This window comes from Zonotrichia leucophrys, chromosome 2, assembly GCF_028769735.1.
Source record: "Zonotrichia leucophrys gambelii isolate GWCS_2022_RI chromosome 2, RI_Zleu_2.0, whole genome shotgun sequence".
Taxonomy (NCBI): Eukaryota; Metazoa; Chordata; class Aves; order Passeriformes; family Passerellidae; genus Zonotrichia; species Zonotrichia leucophrys.
The window spans coordinates 3448390-3464962 of record NC_088171.1 but is presented as its reverse complement, the minus strand read 5'-3'; the positions used below and the strand labels follow the sequence as shown (position 1 = coordinate 3464962).

At 42.2% G+C, this 16573-nt stretch overlaps 1 protein-coding gene across 1 annotated transcript in view; it reads left to right on the top strand.

Moving 5' to 3' along the window:
- VIPR1 (vasoactive intestinal peptide receptor 1) overlaps positions 1-16573 on the top strand; it is a 116786-nt gene that overhangs the window by 61657 nt on the left and 38556 nt on the right. The window contains exons 3-4 of the mRNA XM_064703807.1: positions 3399-3506; positions 13082-13185. Coding sequence (XP_064559877.1) covers positions 3399-3506; positions 13082-13185 — 212 coding nt within the window. The remainder of the gene's footprint in view (positions 1-3398; positions 3507-13081; positions 13186-16573) is intronic.

Below are 16573 nucleotides of genomic sequence, written 5' to 3'. Positions count from 1 at the left end.
GCAGCTCTTTCTGCCCTCAGATGGATTTTTGCCTGCCAAGCCCCCAGTCCCAGCAGTTTTCCAAGATAAAATCTGTCGCCATGATATTTTCTGAAAAATCCCTTTGCCAGGATTTTTCTCCTGAGAAGCTGAAAAGCCTCAGAGGAAAAGAAAAACAATTATTATCTCCTGCTGTGGAATGTAACAGGTGCATCTGTGATTGGTCCATGTTGGTTGTTTTTAATTAATGGCCAATCACAGGCCAGCTGGCTCAGACTCTCTGGTCAGTCACAAGATTTTGTTATCATTCTATTCTTTTCAAGCCTTCTGATGAAATCCTTTCTTCTGTTTCTTTGGTATAGTTTTAATATAGCATTTTCTTTTAATATATATCATAAAATAATAAATCATCCTTCTCAAACATGGAGTCAAGATTCTCATCTCTTCCCTCATCCTGGGACCTCTGTGAACACCACCACAAAAGTCTGTCAGTTTAGGAGGAAGAAAAGCATTTTCTGGAAGGCTATTTAGTAAATGTTGTCTGTGTGCCGGGTCAGATGAAAGGGCACGAAGCTTTACCTGAACTTGTGATGGGATTATTACAGCACTGGACTGTGCATGCAAAGAATTTTGCAGGTATCAATCTTTGATTGTTCCTATTCTTTAAACTCCAGATATTCTCTTCTACTCACTAAAAATAGAGAAGCTGTGGCTGTCCCTGGATCCCTGGAAGTGTCCCAGGCCAGACTGGATGGAGCTTGGAGCAACCTGGGACAGTGGCAGGGATTTGGAATGATCCCAAATCATTCCAATGATGAATGGAATGATCATTTGGAATGATCATTTAGGGTCCCTTCTAACTCAAACCATTCCAAGATTTGCTTATTCTCACAGGCAAAGCCAGAGTTCTGCTTTCCATTCCCTTCTTTATTTATTGCAGAAATATTTTCAGCATGTCTGGGACAGCAATGAGGAAGATTGGTGTGGTAAGAGCTATCAGGCAGGTGCAGGGTGTGTTTACAGAAGCAATAATTTGTAAAAATACACTTTATGTGTCTTGCAAGGCCAGTTTCACTTTCCTTTTATCAGGAAAAAAAAAAAGCTTTTTATACAAAAGTGAGCACCTAAAAGCTTTCTTCACACATCACAGGTGGTGCTGAAAAATGTCAACAGAGAAAAAGATACAGATCACCAAAACTCTCAGAGTGCATAATTCAGGGCATTTAAAAAGCCATCTGATGCTATCAGATAGCTTTTATTTTGTATTATAACCTATCATGAGGTAATGGCTGCACTCCAATTTATTGCACTTGGTGGAGGAAAAGATTGCAGAACGTGAAATATTCCACCATGGAATCATTTTCCATGGAATATTTAATATCCTGCCCCTGTTGGAGCTGCTGGCTCTTTGGTGGGAGATAAATGTGAGGCTGTGAGAGCTGAGCTGGGCACCTGATACCAGGACCTGAAACCTGACTTTTAATGAGCTCTGCACGGAGGAGATACCATCAGTTATTCCCTTTTTCAGGCTCTGATAAACTCAGCTCAGGACTTCATTATTTAAAAAGTTCAGTTTGTTCAGGGAAGAAGAGGGGAGGAAAAACCTGTAAGATGACTTTGAAAGCCAGCTAAGGGTTCTTTTTCAGCTTCAAAGCATTTCTGTGTGCTCTCTATTGATCTGAGACAGATCTGCCTGGTGATGACACCAGCCCTTTCCTTAGCTCGGGGAGTAAAAGATGATTTAAAGGAGGAATTTGGGTGTAATTACCAACAAGTGCAGCCTGACAGGGGTTCTCATAGGCACTTGAGGAGTATTTCCTCAACATTTTGTCACCACTTTGTTCCTCACACCCCAGACTCCCCTGTGGGGCTGGTGACCTCAACAGCTCATGAGTCACATTTGGGGGAGTGTTTCCATCTGATGTGCTGTTAAATGTTAAATAACATTTATTATGGGACAAACAACTGAGAGCAGAGGTGCTGGAAGCAGGGAGCTCTGCTGACAACCCATCCATCTCACCCAGGCAGCAACTGAAGTGCCTGGCTCTTGGAAATATAAAGCAGGGGGGAAAATGTCAAAATTCTGCTAAGAACTCTAAAATGGTGACATATCAATGTAAAAATGTGTTTGAGTCCTTTTTTGTTTTTTAATTCAAACCTGCCAACTCCTTTTGGCTTCAGCATTAACATTACATGATCCAACAGTGCAGCATGCATGGGGTGTTATTAATGCCTTTTGAGAAATAAAAGGGCAAAATCAAAACATTAGAAATCTGTGGAAAGGACATGGTATTTTTTCTTTTGATTCTACCCAGAAAATCTTCAGCAATGCCTCATTTTGACAAACCCCTGTGTTTTCTCCCTGTGTTGGTTATTTCATCACTCCCAGATTGAATGTGCCACCTTCCCTCACTCCTCTCCTGGCCACAGCACTGTCCCTGCTCAGCCTCTACCACAGACATATTTTATGAAAAATCCTTTTGCTAGGATTTTTTCTCCTGAGAAGCTGAGAGGCCTCAGGAACACAATGTAAACATTGATTATCTGCTGCTGTGGAATGCAACAGGTGGATCTGTGATTCGTCCATGTTGGATGTTTGTAATTAATAGCCAATCACAGCCCAGCTGTCCGGACTGGCTCAGTCAGTCATAAGCCTTTGTTATCATTCTTTGCTATTCTATTCTTAGCTAGCCTTGTGATGAAGCCCTTTCTTCTATTCTTTTAGTATAGTTTTAATATAATGTGTATCATAAAATAATAAATCAGCCTTCTGAAACATGGAGTCAGATCCTCATCTCTTCCCTCATCCAAAGACCCCTGTGAACACCACCTCAAGCCTCCAGAATTGTTCTGTTTCCCTTTTTATGAAGAAAACTGCTTCTGGTGAAGGGATTTTGGTCCTTGACCCCTTGATTGTCATCTGTGTCTCCTTCCTGCTGTGAGAGCTGCACAATCACTGCAGTGGGGAGGAAAAGATGATGGCATTTGGGGGAAACACAGAAGGAAGGGGAAAATGTTCAAGTTTAAATCACAGATTCAGATCAGGTGTTTTAATGCAACAGGGAGTGACAAGGGCAAGGAAGAGAGATGTTTAATTAGGAATTTCTGCCTTTTTAATCTAGGAGAAGACACTGTTCTTGTATCAAGCCTGATTTGCCATTTTTTTCTTTTTTTTTTTTTTCTTTTTTTTTTTTTTCCCTTACTAGCAGTTCTATCCATACTGATTTCTGGAAAATTACAGTGCTGAATTTTAGGAACTGGGGGAGCTAAAAGCTGTGTGTTTAAAGGAAATATTCAGCAGGGTTTCATTCCAAAAGGTGCCTGTGCTGGGGTGAGGGGCTCTATACACCTTTGCAGAGCTGCCCTGCTGCATCCAGCACTCCTGAGTGCTCCAGCATCTGCTTTTGTCTCTTCCCCAGGCTGCAGGAGGCAGTGGGACAACATCACGTGCTGGCCTGAAGCAGAGGTGGGAGAAGTTGTGGTACGGCCATGCCCCAAGTACTTCAGGTTCCTGACCTCCTACCTGGGTAAGCAAATCCCAAATCTGCTCCACAGCTTCACTCCCAGGGGGGTTTCTCATCATTCCATGGGGGGAACATCTCAATAAAGAGGGAGAAACCAGCTCTTAGCCTGAGCTTGTCGCCACATTTCTCTTCAGAGAAAAGCAAGGCTCAATTCTCCCCAAGAATGTTTCTGAGTTTCACGTTCTCTGAACCTCAGAGAAAGGAAAAACAATATTTATGTCATTTGCTGTCCCTGTGTTTGTGCAAAAGTAGAATGCAATGTGGAGATTGTTTACCCAAAATGATGGTGTTTTGGTTCTTTGGCCTGTCAGGGCCAGGTGTGTAACCCCACATTTCTCTTCACAGAGAAAAGCAATATTCTCCCCAAGAATATTTATGAGTTTCACATTCTCTGAACCTCAGAGAAAGGAAAAAAAATTCTTATAATTTGCTGTGCCTGTGCTTGTGCAAAAGTAGAATGCAATATGGAGATTGTTAACCAAAGTGATGGTGGTTTGGTTCCTTGGCCTATCAGGCCCAGGTGTGTAACCCTGCATTTCTCTTCACAGAGAAAAGCAAGGCACAATTCTTCCCAAGAATATTTCAGAGTTTCATATTCTCTGAACCTCAGAGAAAGGAAAAACAATTCTTATAATTTGCTGTGCCTGTGTTTGTGCCAAAGTAGAATGCAATGTGGAGATTGTTTACCCACAGTGATGATGTTTTGGTTCCTTGGCCTGTCAGGCCAAGTGTGTAACCCCACATTTCTCTTCACAGAGAAAAGCAAGGCACAATTCTCCCCAAGAATATTCTTATCTCATTTGCTGTGCCTGTTGTGCCAAAGTAGAATGCAATATGGAGATTGTTTTCCCTGCAGTGATGGTGTTTTGGTTCCTTGGCCTGTAAGGGCCAAGTGTGTGTGTGTATTGGGAGTGAGGGTGACAGTCACAAAACTCTGCGCAGTTGTGTGCAGAGTTTACTGCTTGACAGATTCACTTTAGATGTAATGTAATATAATATAGAATAATATACTATAATAAAGTAATTAATCAGCCTTCTGGTATCATGGAGTCCTCCTCATCATTCCTCCCTGCCACGGGAGGTTGTCCTGTTTGGACATGAGGTGAAGGAGGTTTCCAAGCCATTCATGAATTCCCGAACATCAAAACATCCTCCCTGCACTTGCAGCAGCACTGCTGTGCACCACAGGGGTGCAAAAATGGCTCCTGGTGAAATCCAATAATATGGATGTTTTGCAGTGAAAATTGAATCAACCTGTGGGACAGTTGTGTTTGTTGTGCAAAATGAGCAGTTTAGCACAATCATTAATGAAGTCTCTGACAGAAAATGAACAAGCTGGAACTGGATGTAATAAAGTTGGGTTTTTTTTTTTACTGCTGGAATGACAAATCTGACCACAGGCCAGGGAATTAACCTGACAAATAATGGGCAGGGGAGGCTAATGGAGGAGGTGCCTTAACTCACTGTTCAGGGTGTTCTGAGAAGATTTAGTTTAAAACTCAGGTCTCAAGGGGCCGTGCAGCAACAGGGCTGATTGTGCCTCCTGGTAGTGTACAGTTATTTTTCACTATTTTTATTGTAGAAGCCCTGAAGACCTTAACAGAGAATTAAGTTCTTTTTCACTGGAAATCCTGCATTGAGCTGACCCTCCATTTTTAAAGCCTGTAGTGCAAATACACAGGATAAATTAGGAATGAGGGTAGGGGCACAATATCACCCCTGTTCTACTGGCCTGGGCACTGCACTCATTTACCAGCACATGCTGATTACATGACTTGTCCAAGGCCACACCAAAATTCTTTGCAGGCACAGAAGGGAAATTCAAAATCCCTGGAGTCCTATCCTGTGGATTCTCGGCTTCTTTTTTTCTGTCAGGATCGGGATTAAATGTGTGAGATGGAATTTCTTGTTGGGACTCAGATGTTTATCAGCTCTTATCTCTGTCACAGTCTCACAAACCCTGAGTTCTGCAGCACTCTCACAAACTAAACATGGAGCCCCATCTCTCTCTCTGCAAGGCCTTTGAAGGATCAACTGTCCAATTAAGAAATGACACCTCAATTATTTTCACTTTTAACCCAATAACCCTTTAGCCCATGGCCTGCAATGTGGACTTTTCTGTCCAATTACACAAAACCACCCAAACCCAGGGAGAAAAAGGTGAAGAAGAATAATAATAAGAAGCAGGTGAAGAAGAAGAAGAAAAGAAGAAGAAGAAGAAGAAGAAGAAGGTGGTGGTGAAGGTGTAGAAGGAGAAGGTGAAGAAGGACCAACCTTCACCCTAAAAACTCCATCTTGCTTTGTATCTATCACTATATTCTAAACCCTTAAACTCCAAGTTTCCCACCCTGTGATATCACACACTTCTGTTCAAACTCCACACCCACAATCCCAGTTCTGTCATTCCATTGTGGAAGCTTCTCCACAGCCTCAGGTCAGTGCAGTGTTCTCTTGGGGGTCTGTGCCTGGCAGCACAGAAATCTGAAATTCTCAGCAACCAGGGTTCCAACACTATCCTAGCAGTGACTTCCTCATTTCCAAAATTCCCTGGTAGCTCATTATTCCTGTCTCAACACCCAGGGAGAAGAGGCAGAAGCTGCTGTGATATCACATCTTGCAGGAGAAGACCCCTGTACATGGGATCAGCTGTGTGAAATAATTTCCTGTTGTTCCTGCTCTCTGCCCTCTCCTGAGCACAGCATTCACTCACTGGGTTTTATATAGCAGCAGAGTTAGTAAAACACCAAGAAAAATCTCTTTAAAATGCTTTTTAGTACATCACCTCACCAGAGCTGAGTGCTGAGGAGAGTATTGTGTATATTTGATTATATATAGGGGTCAAGCACTGGAACAGACTGCCCAGGGAAGTGCTGGATTCATTGTCCAGGGAAGTGTTCAAAAATAGGAATGTGGTTTAGTGTGGACCTGGCAGTGCTGGGTTAATGGTTGGACTTGATGTTCTTAGAGACCTTTTTAAACCTCAAGGACTCTGTCTCTGAGCTGGTTTTATGGTCAAAGGTGAAGATCAGGTTTTTAGATCTGGTTTTTAGATTCCCACTCCAGGATGAGTTTAATACCATCCATAAACCACATATTTCTCTCCATTTGCAATCAAAATATTGCAGAGTGGCTCTGCCAGATGGGAATGTCATCCAACAGGATTGAATTCCACCTCAGCAGAGCACCAACACAACAACTGATGCCATTCCCAAAGCAGAAGCAGCAGCTTTGATTCTCTCTGAGTCACTTTGTACACAACCATCAACAAACAGGGAAAGCAGTGATGGTCTTAAGTAAAGGGAGGGGAAGATTGCCTCCTGTTTTATAGGATTTGCTGCAAAATTAATGCCATTAAATGTTAGAAGCAGCTCTTCCTTTGTAGCAGTGAGTGTCACTGAGCAACTTTCAAGGAACTCAATCATCTGGGTAATGTTTGTGTTGTACTCTTTGATCCCTTTGCAGGAACAGGGAAGCTTTTATCAAGTTGTGAGCCAGAGAAAATCTTTTTAATGTGTTTATAGCAGGAAAAGAGTGAAATACCAGGGAACAAAGAGTTAATGTGATTTTCCTGCCTCATGGAGAATAAGCTGTTCAAATGACTAATATCCCATCTCATGGTTAATAAAGGATAAAATGTCTTGTGGCATTTTAAAACCTTAAACTGTCCTGATGTCATTTGACATTAATTTTTTATGGCATTCACAGATCCAGAAAATTTTCATTATTTCATGACGTTCATCGGCGCCATGTGAGGGAGATGGATGAAAATATTTTTGGCACCTTTCATTATTAAAGTGCATTGCTTTCCACCCCTTGACCAGAGTGTTCCAGCTCTCTTTCCACACGTGGAAGATGACATTTGTAACAGGGATTTATGTCCCACAGTTTCTCCAAAAGCAAATTGTCCACCATGCACAAATTAAATTAGCACTGACAGGTTTTAAGCTTCAGCTCTGAGATTAATTGACCTGAGGGGATGGGGATGGGCACAACCAAGCACTGGAATCCCCCTCAGAGAGGTGAGATCCATCTAAGTTTTGGGCTTGCCAAACTCCTTTTTCCCTTGGGTGTTTTAAATTTATTTCCCCTCTCCTTTCCCCTCCTTCGTGAACACTTTTTATTCTGCATTGCTTCTGAAACTGGAGCAAAAATTGAATAAAATGAGGATAGGGATGAGCAGATAAGAAGAAGACAACACTACCTCTCTAAAGAAGCCCAAAATGAACCATACCCATAATTTATTTGCTACAAATGGTCATTAAAATACCCAAGAAGTTGAGTGTGGGTTTTGTGGTGTTCACTGAGAACCCCCAACCTGCTCAGGTTCTCTGCTGTCCACATGTGCCTTCATATCAGAAAGGCAAAATTACCTGGATGAAAGGAGGATCAGAGAGGGCATCACCATCCCTGGAAATGTTCCAAAACGTGTGGATGTGGCACTTGGGGACATGGTTTGATGGATGTGTAGGGTTAATGATTGGACTTGATTATTTTAGAGGGCTTTTCCAACCTAAACCATTCTGTCATTCCATGATTTATTTGCACCTGAGGTGTCACAATACTTGTGCCCCACTCCTCTCAAGGATTGGTGCTACACCTCTACCTCTACCCAAAAATGTGCATTTTTTTTTCCTGAATATTTCCAGGAATTCTGTAATTGCAGGATCAAAAGATCTAATGAGAATTTTGTCCTAAAATTTGGCAGCTCTGTTTTTAGGATGAGAAAACAGTTTACAAAAGGTGCCTGATCACCTAATCAAGGGGAATATTGTTATGGTTAAGAAAGGGGGAATTATCTGTATTAAGGATCAGGATCTTCACTCTTAAAAGTAAAATGTGCAGGAAGGGGAAAGGAAAATAAGGGAAAATTGAGTTTTGCCACAAAAACAGGGTGCAGGAAGTTTCAGGGCACTGGACATGTGGCAGCAATATCTGCAGGCCAAGTGATGTGAAAAACAAGAAAAGGAGAAAATCAAGTTAAAAAATTAAGGCTCTACTATGACATGAGGCTATTAAATACAAAAATATAAAATAACATGAAACAGTGGGCAAATTGCACTGAAGGAATGATATTTTGAGACCACAACTGAGGCAGAGGAAGCAAATTGGGAAATTATCCTGTCACAACTTTCCCCATAAGTTTTTCCCAGGCCTAAGCACTTCAGGATCCAGCTAAGTGCAAGCTGTCTGCAAGTTTCAAGTGTTTCCCAGATCAATAATAAAAATGAAAGCAGAGATGTGCCAGTGGGCTCAGCAGTGTCTCAGGAATGGTAAATAATAGAAATGTTACTGCTTTAATAGTTTCTGCTTGAAAAAATCGATTTATGTCCATGGAATATGGTGCTAGAGAAGCAGGACTGATTGCTGGGCAATCAGTCACCACCCTCCCCTCTGCTTTAGGAGTGGTTACAGAAAAGGGCAGGAAAGCAAGAGGGGGGCAAAACCCAGCACCCCTGAGCCATGATTGACCTCAGATCTCTTTGTCTGAATTCAAACTCCCATTAAAAGCCAATAAGAGGGTTTTTTTCCAAGAAGATCAAAGAGGTAAAACTTCGCCTGTAACATGAACTTTCAGACGTGTCTCAGAGTTTGAAGGGTGTGTTTGAAACAGATGAGAGGCAGAAAGAAATTAAGTAGGAGAAAAAAAATTGAGAGCAAGACAACAGCTCTATGCATTTATTCAGTTCATCTATTCAGTGTTTAACTCCCACCCAGATCAAACACCTCTGATAAAGAAAATGTTCTGGTTTTATCTCTGCTCCACAAACTCCTCCCTCCTCTTCTGCTGTGTCATGAATAAATCATGGCAGGAAATTCCTCTCAGTGACAGCAAGGAGGTCTCGTGGGAGGTTGGGGCTGGGTTTTAGGGTCCCTTCCAACCCAAATCATTCCTTGCTGATTTCATGATTCTGAGTTCTGAGACAAGATTTGCTTGTGCAGCTTCCATCCTTGAAGAATTCCAAGAATATCCATATCTGGCCATGCTTAAATTTTAGGTGACCACACCTGAGCAGGGGTTTGGGGCCAGATGATCTCCAGAGGTCCCTTCCAACCTCAGCCATTCTGGGATGCCGTGAAAGCAGGAACTGAGCTCTTGCAGGGTATTATGAGGTCATTATTAAAATAAATGAGAGTTCGTTGTGACTTTTTCAAATTTTTTTTAATGGAAAACCTCACCTCATTGCTTTTAGGAACAGTCATGCAACTTTGACATTGATAAAATTAAATACAAGCCCTGCAAAAAACCCAGATTAATTCATGGCTTTAACTAATACCATGAGAATGAGGGGACTCTGCTCTCACCAGGGACTTTCCTCTTCTTTTTCCAAAGCACAGAGGAGAGCCTGGAGCACAAACTTCAGGCACTGGGATGCTTCCCATCTCTCAGTGAATCTCCTCAACTCTGCATTGCTAAATACATGTAATTATAAACCCCTGCTCTCCTTTCTCATTAAATATCCAGGAGTACAGTTTGAAAATTTTAACTCCAGTCTGATAGGAAATGGGAATATTTGGGAAATCTAGTGGGCTTTGAAAGGCTGGAGATAAATTCCAAGTGCAGAAAGTTTGTGTTTTCTGCTTCTGTCATTTTCAATGTACTCCAGATTTCAATGTACTCCATTGGTGCTCATTTTAGGGAGAGCTTGTGTTACAGAAATTACTGAGAAACAGCTCTGAAAAATGGCAAATACAGCTTCTGGTTCGTAGAAAAATTTGCTTTTCCATTGACAAATAATTAGACTTTATTACCAAAGTCTGGAAAAAACAAGAGCCAGGGAGACCACAAAAAATGTCTAATTTTCATCAGGGATCTGCAGCAGAGCTGGGATTTGACATTGGAACATAAAAATCTGTGTGATACTTCAGTCTACACCTAAAAACCTCAGAGGAAAGCTAAGCTTGTGGGGCACTTTCCCAAATTTTATGCTCATTTTCAGTATAGAAAGTGATATTTTAAATAGTAGTAATTAGAAATTATATTTGGTCTGAGGAGAGATATCATCCATTACTTTAAGGCAAATTGTGGTGTGATAAAATCTTTGTTTTCTAGCCTTGTGCTTTTTGTACCTCTCAGACGTCAGGTGAACATGAGAGGTTTTAGAAAGGTGTCTTGTATCACAACACGTGTGTGTGGATTTCCACATCTAAAAGTTACACTTCTCTGGGAAGTGAGTTTCCCTAAAATCAGAGTAATTTTTATCATTATTATTTTAATCCCACTGATGCTTTGTCATTGATTTTCCTTCTACCTTGGTTTCCACATCTGCTAAAGCATTGGGACAATTTTTGAAAGTATTGACAGAGGTGAGAGCTTTTAAATAATCATAAAATTGTGAGGAAGTGCAGTTGAAAAGAAACAGGAGAAAAATAAGCTGAAAGAGGCACACCTTTGCTCACTGCGAATAAGAAACAAAGATTGAAAACCACCGTGAAATCTTAAGCCATCCCCAAACAGGGTTTTGAGCAGGAAATGGGAAGCAGGGAAGTTCAGATAATGGGATCCATTGTAACAAAGAAGAAATAACAGAAATTGCATAACTCAGAAAAGCTGAAAGCACCCAACAGTCGTGTCCTTGATTTGTTTGCACAAGATCCTTTATGATCCTGATATGAACCCTGGTGGAAGGAACTGCAAACAGTGGCCATGCAGGGAAAGCCTGGGCCAGCAGCCCATGGAAAAATTAGGAAAAGCACCTTTGAGAGCCCTCCCTGTGAGATTCACATTCTCTGAACCTGAGAGAAGCAGAGAAAAGAATGATTTTCCAAAAAAACCAAATCTTATCTCATTTACTGCTCCTGTGTTTTGGAACACGTTGAATGTGTTGGAAGATTGTTTACCTGAAGGAATTTGCTTGATTGGATTCTGTTGTGAGTGTTTTGTTTTCTTGACCAATCTCTGCAAACTGTGTTCTGATGGTTGGTCAGGAGATTTGGTTGAGTGCTTGTGCAGTTTTAGTTTAGATGTAGTGTAATGTAGTATAGAATAATAATATAATAAAGTAATTAATTAGCCTTCTGATATCAATAGAATCCTCCTTGTCATTTTTCCCTGCATTGTAGGCCCTGCTTTTACAATACCTCCCAGATTCAGATCTGCTGCAAAGACAGATTAGAGGAGCAAGTTTAATGTCAAAATCCATCTGTGACAGGGGTTGGAGAAGTGACTCCAGGCAGGGGTTTGTTCTCAGTGCAGAACAGGCCCGTGGCTGGGAGGATGCTCAGATGACTCAAGTGTCAGAAACTGCTGGAGGTGATACTCAAATATTTTTGTGACTCATAGCTGCATAATTGATTTGGTCCCATTTGCAGGAGTTTTCTTACTCTTGTGTGCTAAGAGCTCAATTGTTGGAAATGTTTGCAAAGCTCTTTGAGCTTCACTGGTGTCATTTTTCACCCTAAGAAGCAAAGTTTTATTTCTCTTTGTTCATTCTGGTGTATTGACCATTTTTCCAGTTTTGTGAGGTGAATGGCACCAGTGGAATGCTCCAGTAATGGGATTTTAGTGAGGTGGGCAGGGTGGGCACTGGTGGTCAGGGAAGGTGCTGGGGGAATTTACAATGTGCTGTTGGGTGCATTTCTGTGTTATTATTTTTTGACAAACCCATATCTTGGCCTTTTAGCCCACAAACCTCTTGGGGTAAGGCTTGTCCTGAGTGCTCTCTCCTCCTTTGGCTGGATTAAGCTGCTGTGGGTTTGAGGTCCAGCTGGGACAGGGAGCAGAAATGTTTTACAAAGTGAAAAGTGCTTTTTGCTCTTACAATCCTGGATGGATCAGGCAGCTCTGAGTACCAAAGAGCCACGTGAACTTCAGTTTTGACAGTTTGGCTGAGGGAGTGAGATGTTCTTGTGTTAATTAAAGCTCTTTTTAGCTGGTCAGAGGCCCCAGGCACTCAGCGAGCTTGACAGTCCAGGAAATCTTCCTGCCCTGGAGTGTGCAAGTTGAAACAGGCAATACAGGTTGTCAGTGTGTGGATTTTCTCCCTTCACAGCCAAATTTTGAAGTGTTTTGCTCACAAACCAGAGTGCAGTACATTTCTCAGGAATCACATTTGCTCAGGGCTCAGTTGGAGGCAGGGTCTGGGTGTGGAGGACTGGATTTGGTTCCCAGACCCCCAGCCTTATCTGCATGGTGTGAAATGAGCCCTTTATCTATCCCTGTCCTGGCTTCTCACAGGCACAGTGAAAGGCATAAATACTTCACTGCTCTGTTTAGATAAAAAATTTTCCAGGAACAAAGTCAATGTGACAATAAAACATTCAAACAATACTGGTGCAGTGCCAGGAACCAAAGGTCTGGGTACAACTGGCAGCATGGTACCACTTGAAGGGATGTTTTGTGTGCACCTCTGTATTGAAATGTACTTTTCTACTGAGGTCTGGACTTTAAACAGAATAGATGACTCTCATTTATGAGCTCTGTGTAATATGAAAAATTAATAACAGGGGAAAAGCATGAGAGTTTTTCTCTAAGTGTTACAAGAATTGTGTTTTGGCATTTATACCTCAAGAGGCAGGAGTTGTTTTAACAGTGAGCTGAAGGTTTCTTTTTAAATAATTTTTTTTTTCTTTTCTTTCAGGGAATGTGACCAGGAATTGTACAAGCCAGGGCTGGTCAGATGTGTACCCTGCACCCTACACTGTAGCTTGTGGATATGATTCCAACAGCACTCCAGGGGAAGAGGTTTGTAAACCTGGGTGGGTGGACATGAAGATTTAACAGGGATCAATATCCAAATTGTATGATCTTCCCATGCCCAACTTTTCCCATTTCCCCTCTGATTCCTCAAGAGGGAAGGATCCTCTTGAGGATCCTTGGAAGCAGAGTTCAAATGTTTGGTCAAGGAAATTCTCTTCCCTTTAATGTCATAGACTCATGGAATTATGGAATGTCTTGGGGTGGTGGTTCCAGTTGTGGGTTTCTCTGGGTCTGGGCTGAAGGCACTTGAGACAGCAGTTCATGTTCACACTCAGGTGTTTATTATTTCTTATCAGTAAAACAGTCTCACTGCTGGGAGTTCAGCAGCTTTTCATTAGAAGGCACAAAATGGCTAACAGTCTCTTGTCCCAAGGTCCTTTAAGACTAAACTATCCCATTAAGAGCTGACACCTGGATTATTTTCCCTTTTAACCCAATAACTGATCCCACAGAGCGCAATGGGGACTTTTCTGCCCAATTACAAAATGCCACCCAAACCCATGGAGAAGGAGGAAGAAGCAGCATGAAGAAGAAACCCAGCATGACACCCTGTGCCCTCCATCTTGCTGCCATCCACAACACACTAAAAATCCCAAAAACCCTCAATTTCTCACCCAGTGACACACCTACACTGCTCTCTATAATCTATTGCACACTTTTGTGGATTCCAGTCTATCTTGAAGTCTGGGAAACTTTCTCCATGGATGAGGGTCAGAGTCAGTGCTGCCCTGGGGGTCAGGGCACCCCAGAGCAGACACAGAAATATTCCCTGTGCCCTGGGTTTGCACAGCTTGGGATGGAGAGGAACTTCAGGATCATCCCATCCACCCACTGCCACGGGCAGGGACACCTTCCACTAGACCAGGCTGTTCAAACCTGGCCTTGAACACTTCCAGGGATGTAGCATCCAAAATTTCCAGGATGTCAGGACCTGAGAAGATCAGATCATTGTCCATATGATGCCCACACATAACTGTAGGTGTTTATTTTCCACAGTGTGCTTTGAAACAAGCCCTCCACATTTATATTTATGCTTAAGTAGATATGGTGGTTCCAATCTTTCTATGGCAACATAATAATCAAAAACTCTAAAAGGATAAAATTTATCTTTTGCTGCTCTGCACATCTTAAACAGCTAAATATCCACATCACTGTAGAGAACACATATTTTCAAAATTTTACTAAAATTTGATAGAAAATCCAAAAGTTCTCTGGGATATTATTTGTGTATAAATTAGCAATCACTGACCTGGGTATAATTAGCTTTGCAGAGTATTGTCACTCCACAGGAAGGAGTTTGTTACTGGTTTGCTGCATGCTGAGACATGAAGGGTAAAGTCTAAAGAGGATAACAAATGGTAGAAGCAAGATTCACCTCACCTAAATCAAAGTTCAGCATCTAATCTAAACTAATCACCTGAAGCAGTCCCACAGTCAACAAGAAAAAGCTTATGCATGGAAAGTTATACTTCACTGCAATCACATGTTGCAGTATTTATGTTTTTTATATAATAGGTTAATGTGTTTATATTAAAACTCTGCTCGTGCTTTTTTGTTGTTGCTGTTTAAAACATACCTCAGTGTTAGTGAATGTTGGACATAGGAATCTCAATAATTAATTAATATGTGTTCCCAGTATTTAAAGGGGGCTTACAAAAAGGCTGGAGAGGGATTTTTCACAAGAGCATGGAGTGATGGGACAAGCTGGAATGGTGTTAAGCTGAAGGAGGGCAGGTTTAGATGAGAAATTGGGGAGAAGTTCTTCACTGAGAGGATGGTGAGGCCTCAGCACAGGTTGCCCAGAGAAGCTGTGGCTGTCCCATCCTGGGAAGTGCCCAAGGCCAGGTTGGAAAGGGCTTAGAGCAGCCTGGGACAGTGGAAGGTGTCCCTGCCCATGGCAGGGGTGGAATGAGTTGATTTTTAAGGTCTCTTCCAACCCAAACCATTCTGGGAGTCTGTGACTCAATATGGTGAGAGGTCTCTGTGCACTGTCACACTGCCAAGGCACTCCAAGAGTTAACAGGGAATCTGAGCCAGCTCTGAGTGGGAAAAAAAACCAGAAAAGAGCAAAGGTAGAGGTGCACAAAGAACTTGAGGGCTGTGCTGAAGAGAGCCTTAGTCTGCCTGCAGGGTCAGCCAGCATTTCACATCCTCAAGTGTCCTTCAGGCTGAGCTGTGTGCCTGCAGAAACCACAGCTCCAGCTCTGCTGTGCAAGGACCCCCACCCAGAGCTCTGCTTGGTGTCCTGTAGGAACCCAGGACATTCCTCTGGCTGCCCTGGAGGGCTCGAGCCCCTGCCCAGGGGGACTCAGAGACCCTGGCACAGAGCCCAAGACCCCCCTGTGCCTTTGATTTAGCCCTTGGAAAAAACAATTACCAACCTTGTATGAAGAATTAAAAGCCATGATAGTTTAAGTAGAATGATAGGAATTTATTACAAGAAAAAATAGATTTTGGGGGTTTTTAGAATAGGGGTTCAGGAGGCAAGATGGAGGAATCTGGGTGTGTCCAGCCTTTCTCCTTCTTCTTCTTGGCCTCCATCTTCTGCTGTGATGGTGGCACTTTTGGATTGGTTTGTGTGACCATGTTCACAAGGGTCTCAGGTTGAGGGAAGAGACAAGGATTTGACTCCATGTTTCACAAGGCTGATTTATTATTTTATGATATATATTACATTAAAGCTATTCTAAAAGAATAGAAGAAAGGATTTCATCAGAAAGCTGGCTAAGAATAGAATAGGAAAGAATCATAACAAAGGTTTGTGGCTCAGACTCTCTGAGCCAGCTGGACTGTGATTGGCCATTAATTAGAAACATTCAACATGGGCCAATCACAGATGCACCTGTTGCATTCCACAGCAGCAGATAATCAATGTTTACATTTTGTTCCTGAGGCCTCACAGCTTCTCAGGAGAAAAAATCCTAAGGAAAGGATTTTTCATGAAAGGTGTCTGCGACAGTTTAGAGTAGAAGCTCACTGTCTAACATAGGTGATAGGTATTGGAAAGTGATTGTAAATATTGTACATGTAGTTTTTAGTATAAAAGGATATAACACCACCCTGGGGTGGTCAGAGTGCCTGTGACTGTCCTGCTGAGTGGACCTCAGATGGACAGGAGAAAGAATTTTATAGATAAGTTACAATAAACAACCTTGAGACCGAGAAATGAAGAGCTCCGACTCCTTCTTTGACTGCTGGGCAGGAAAAGAGACTTTCTGACACATCTTGGGGTCACTCTGACCAGCTAGAGACCATTAGAGTGTTCCTGCTGCACAGGGGATTTGGGAATTCCTGGGACATGCTCCTGCCACCCAACAGCTTGCAGCATTGCCAGAGTGCTGTGTTACCAGGAGAACTTCTATTGTGTTCTTTT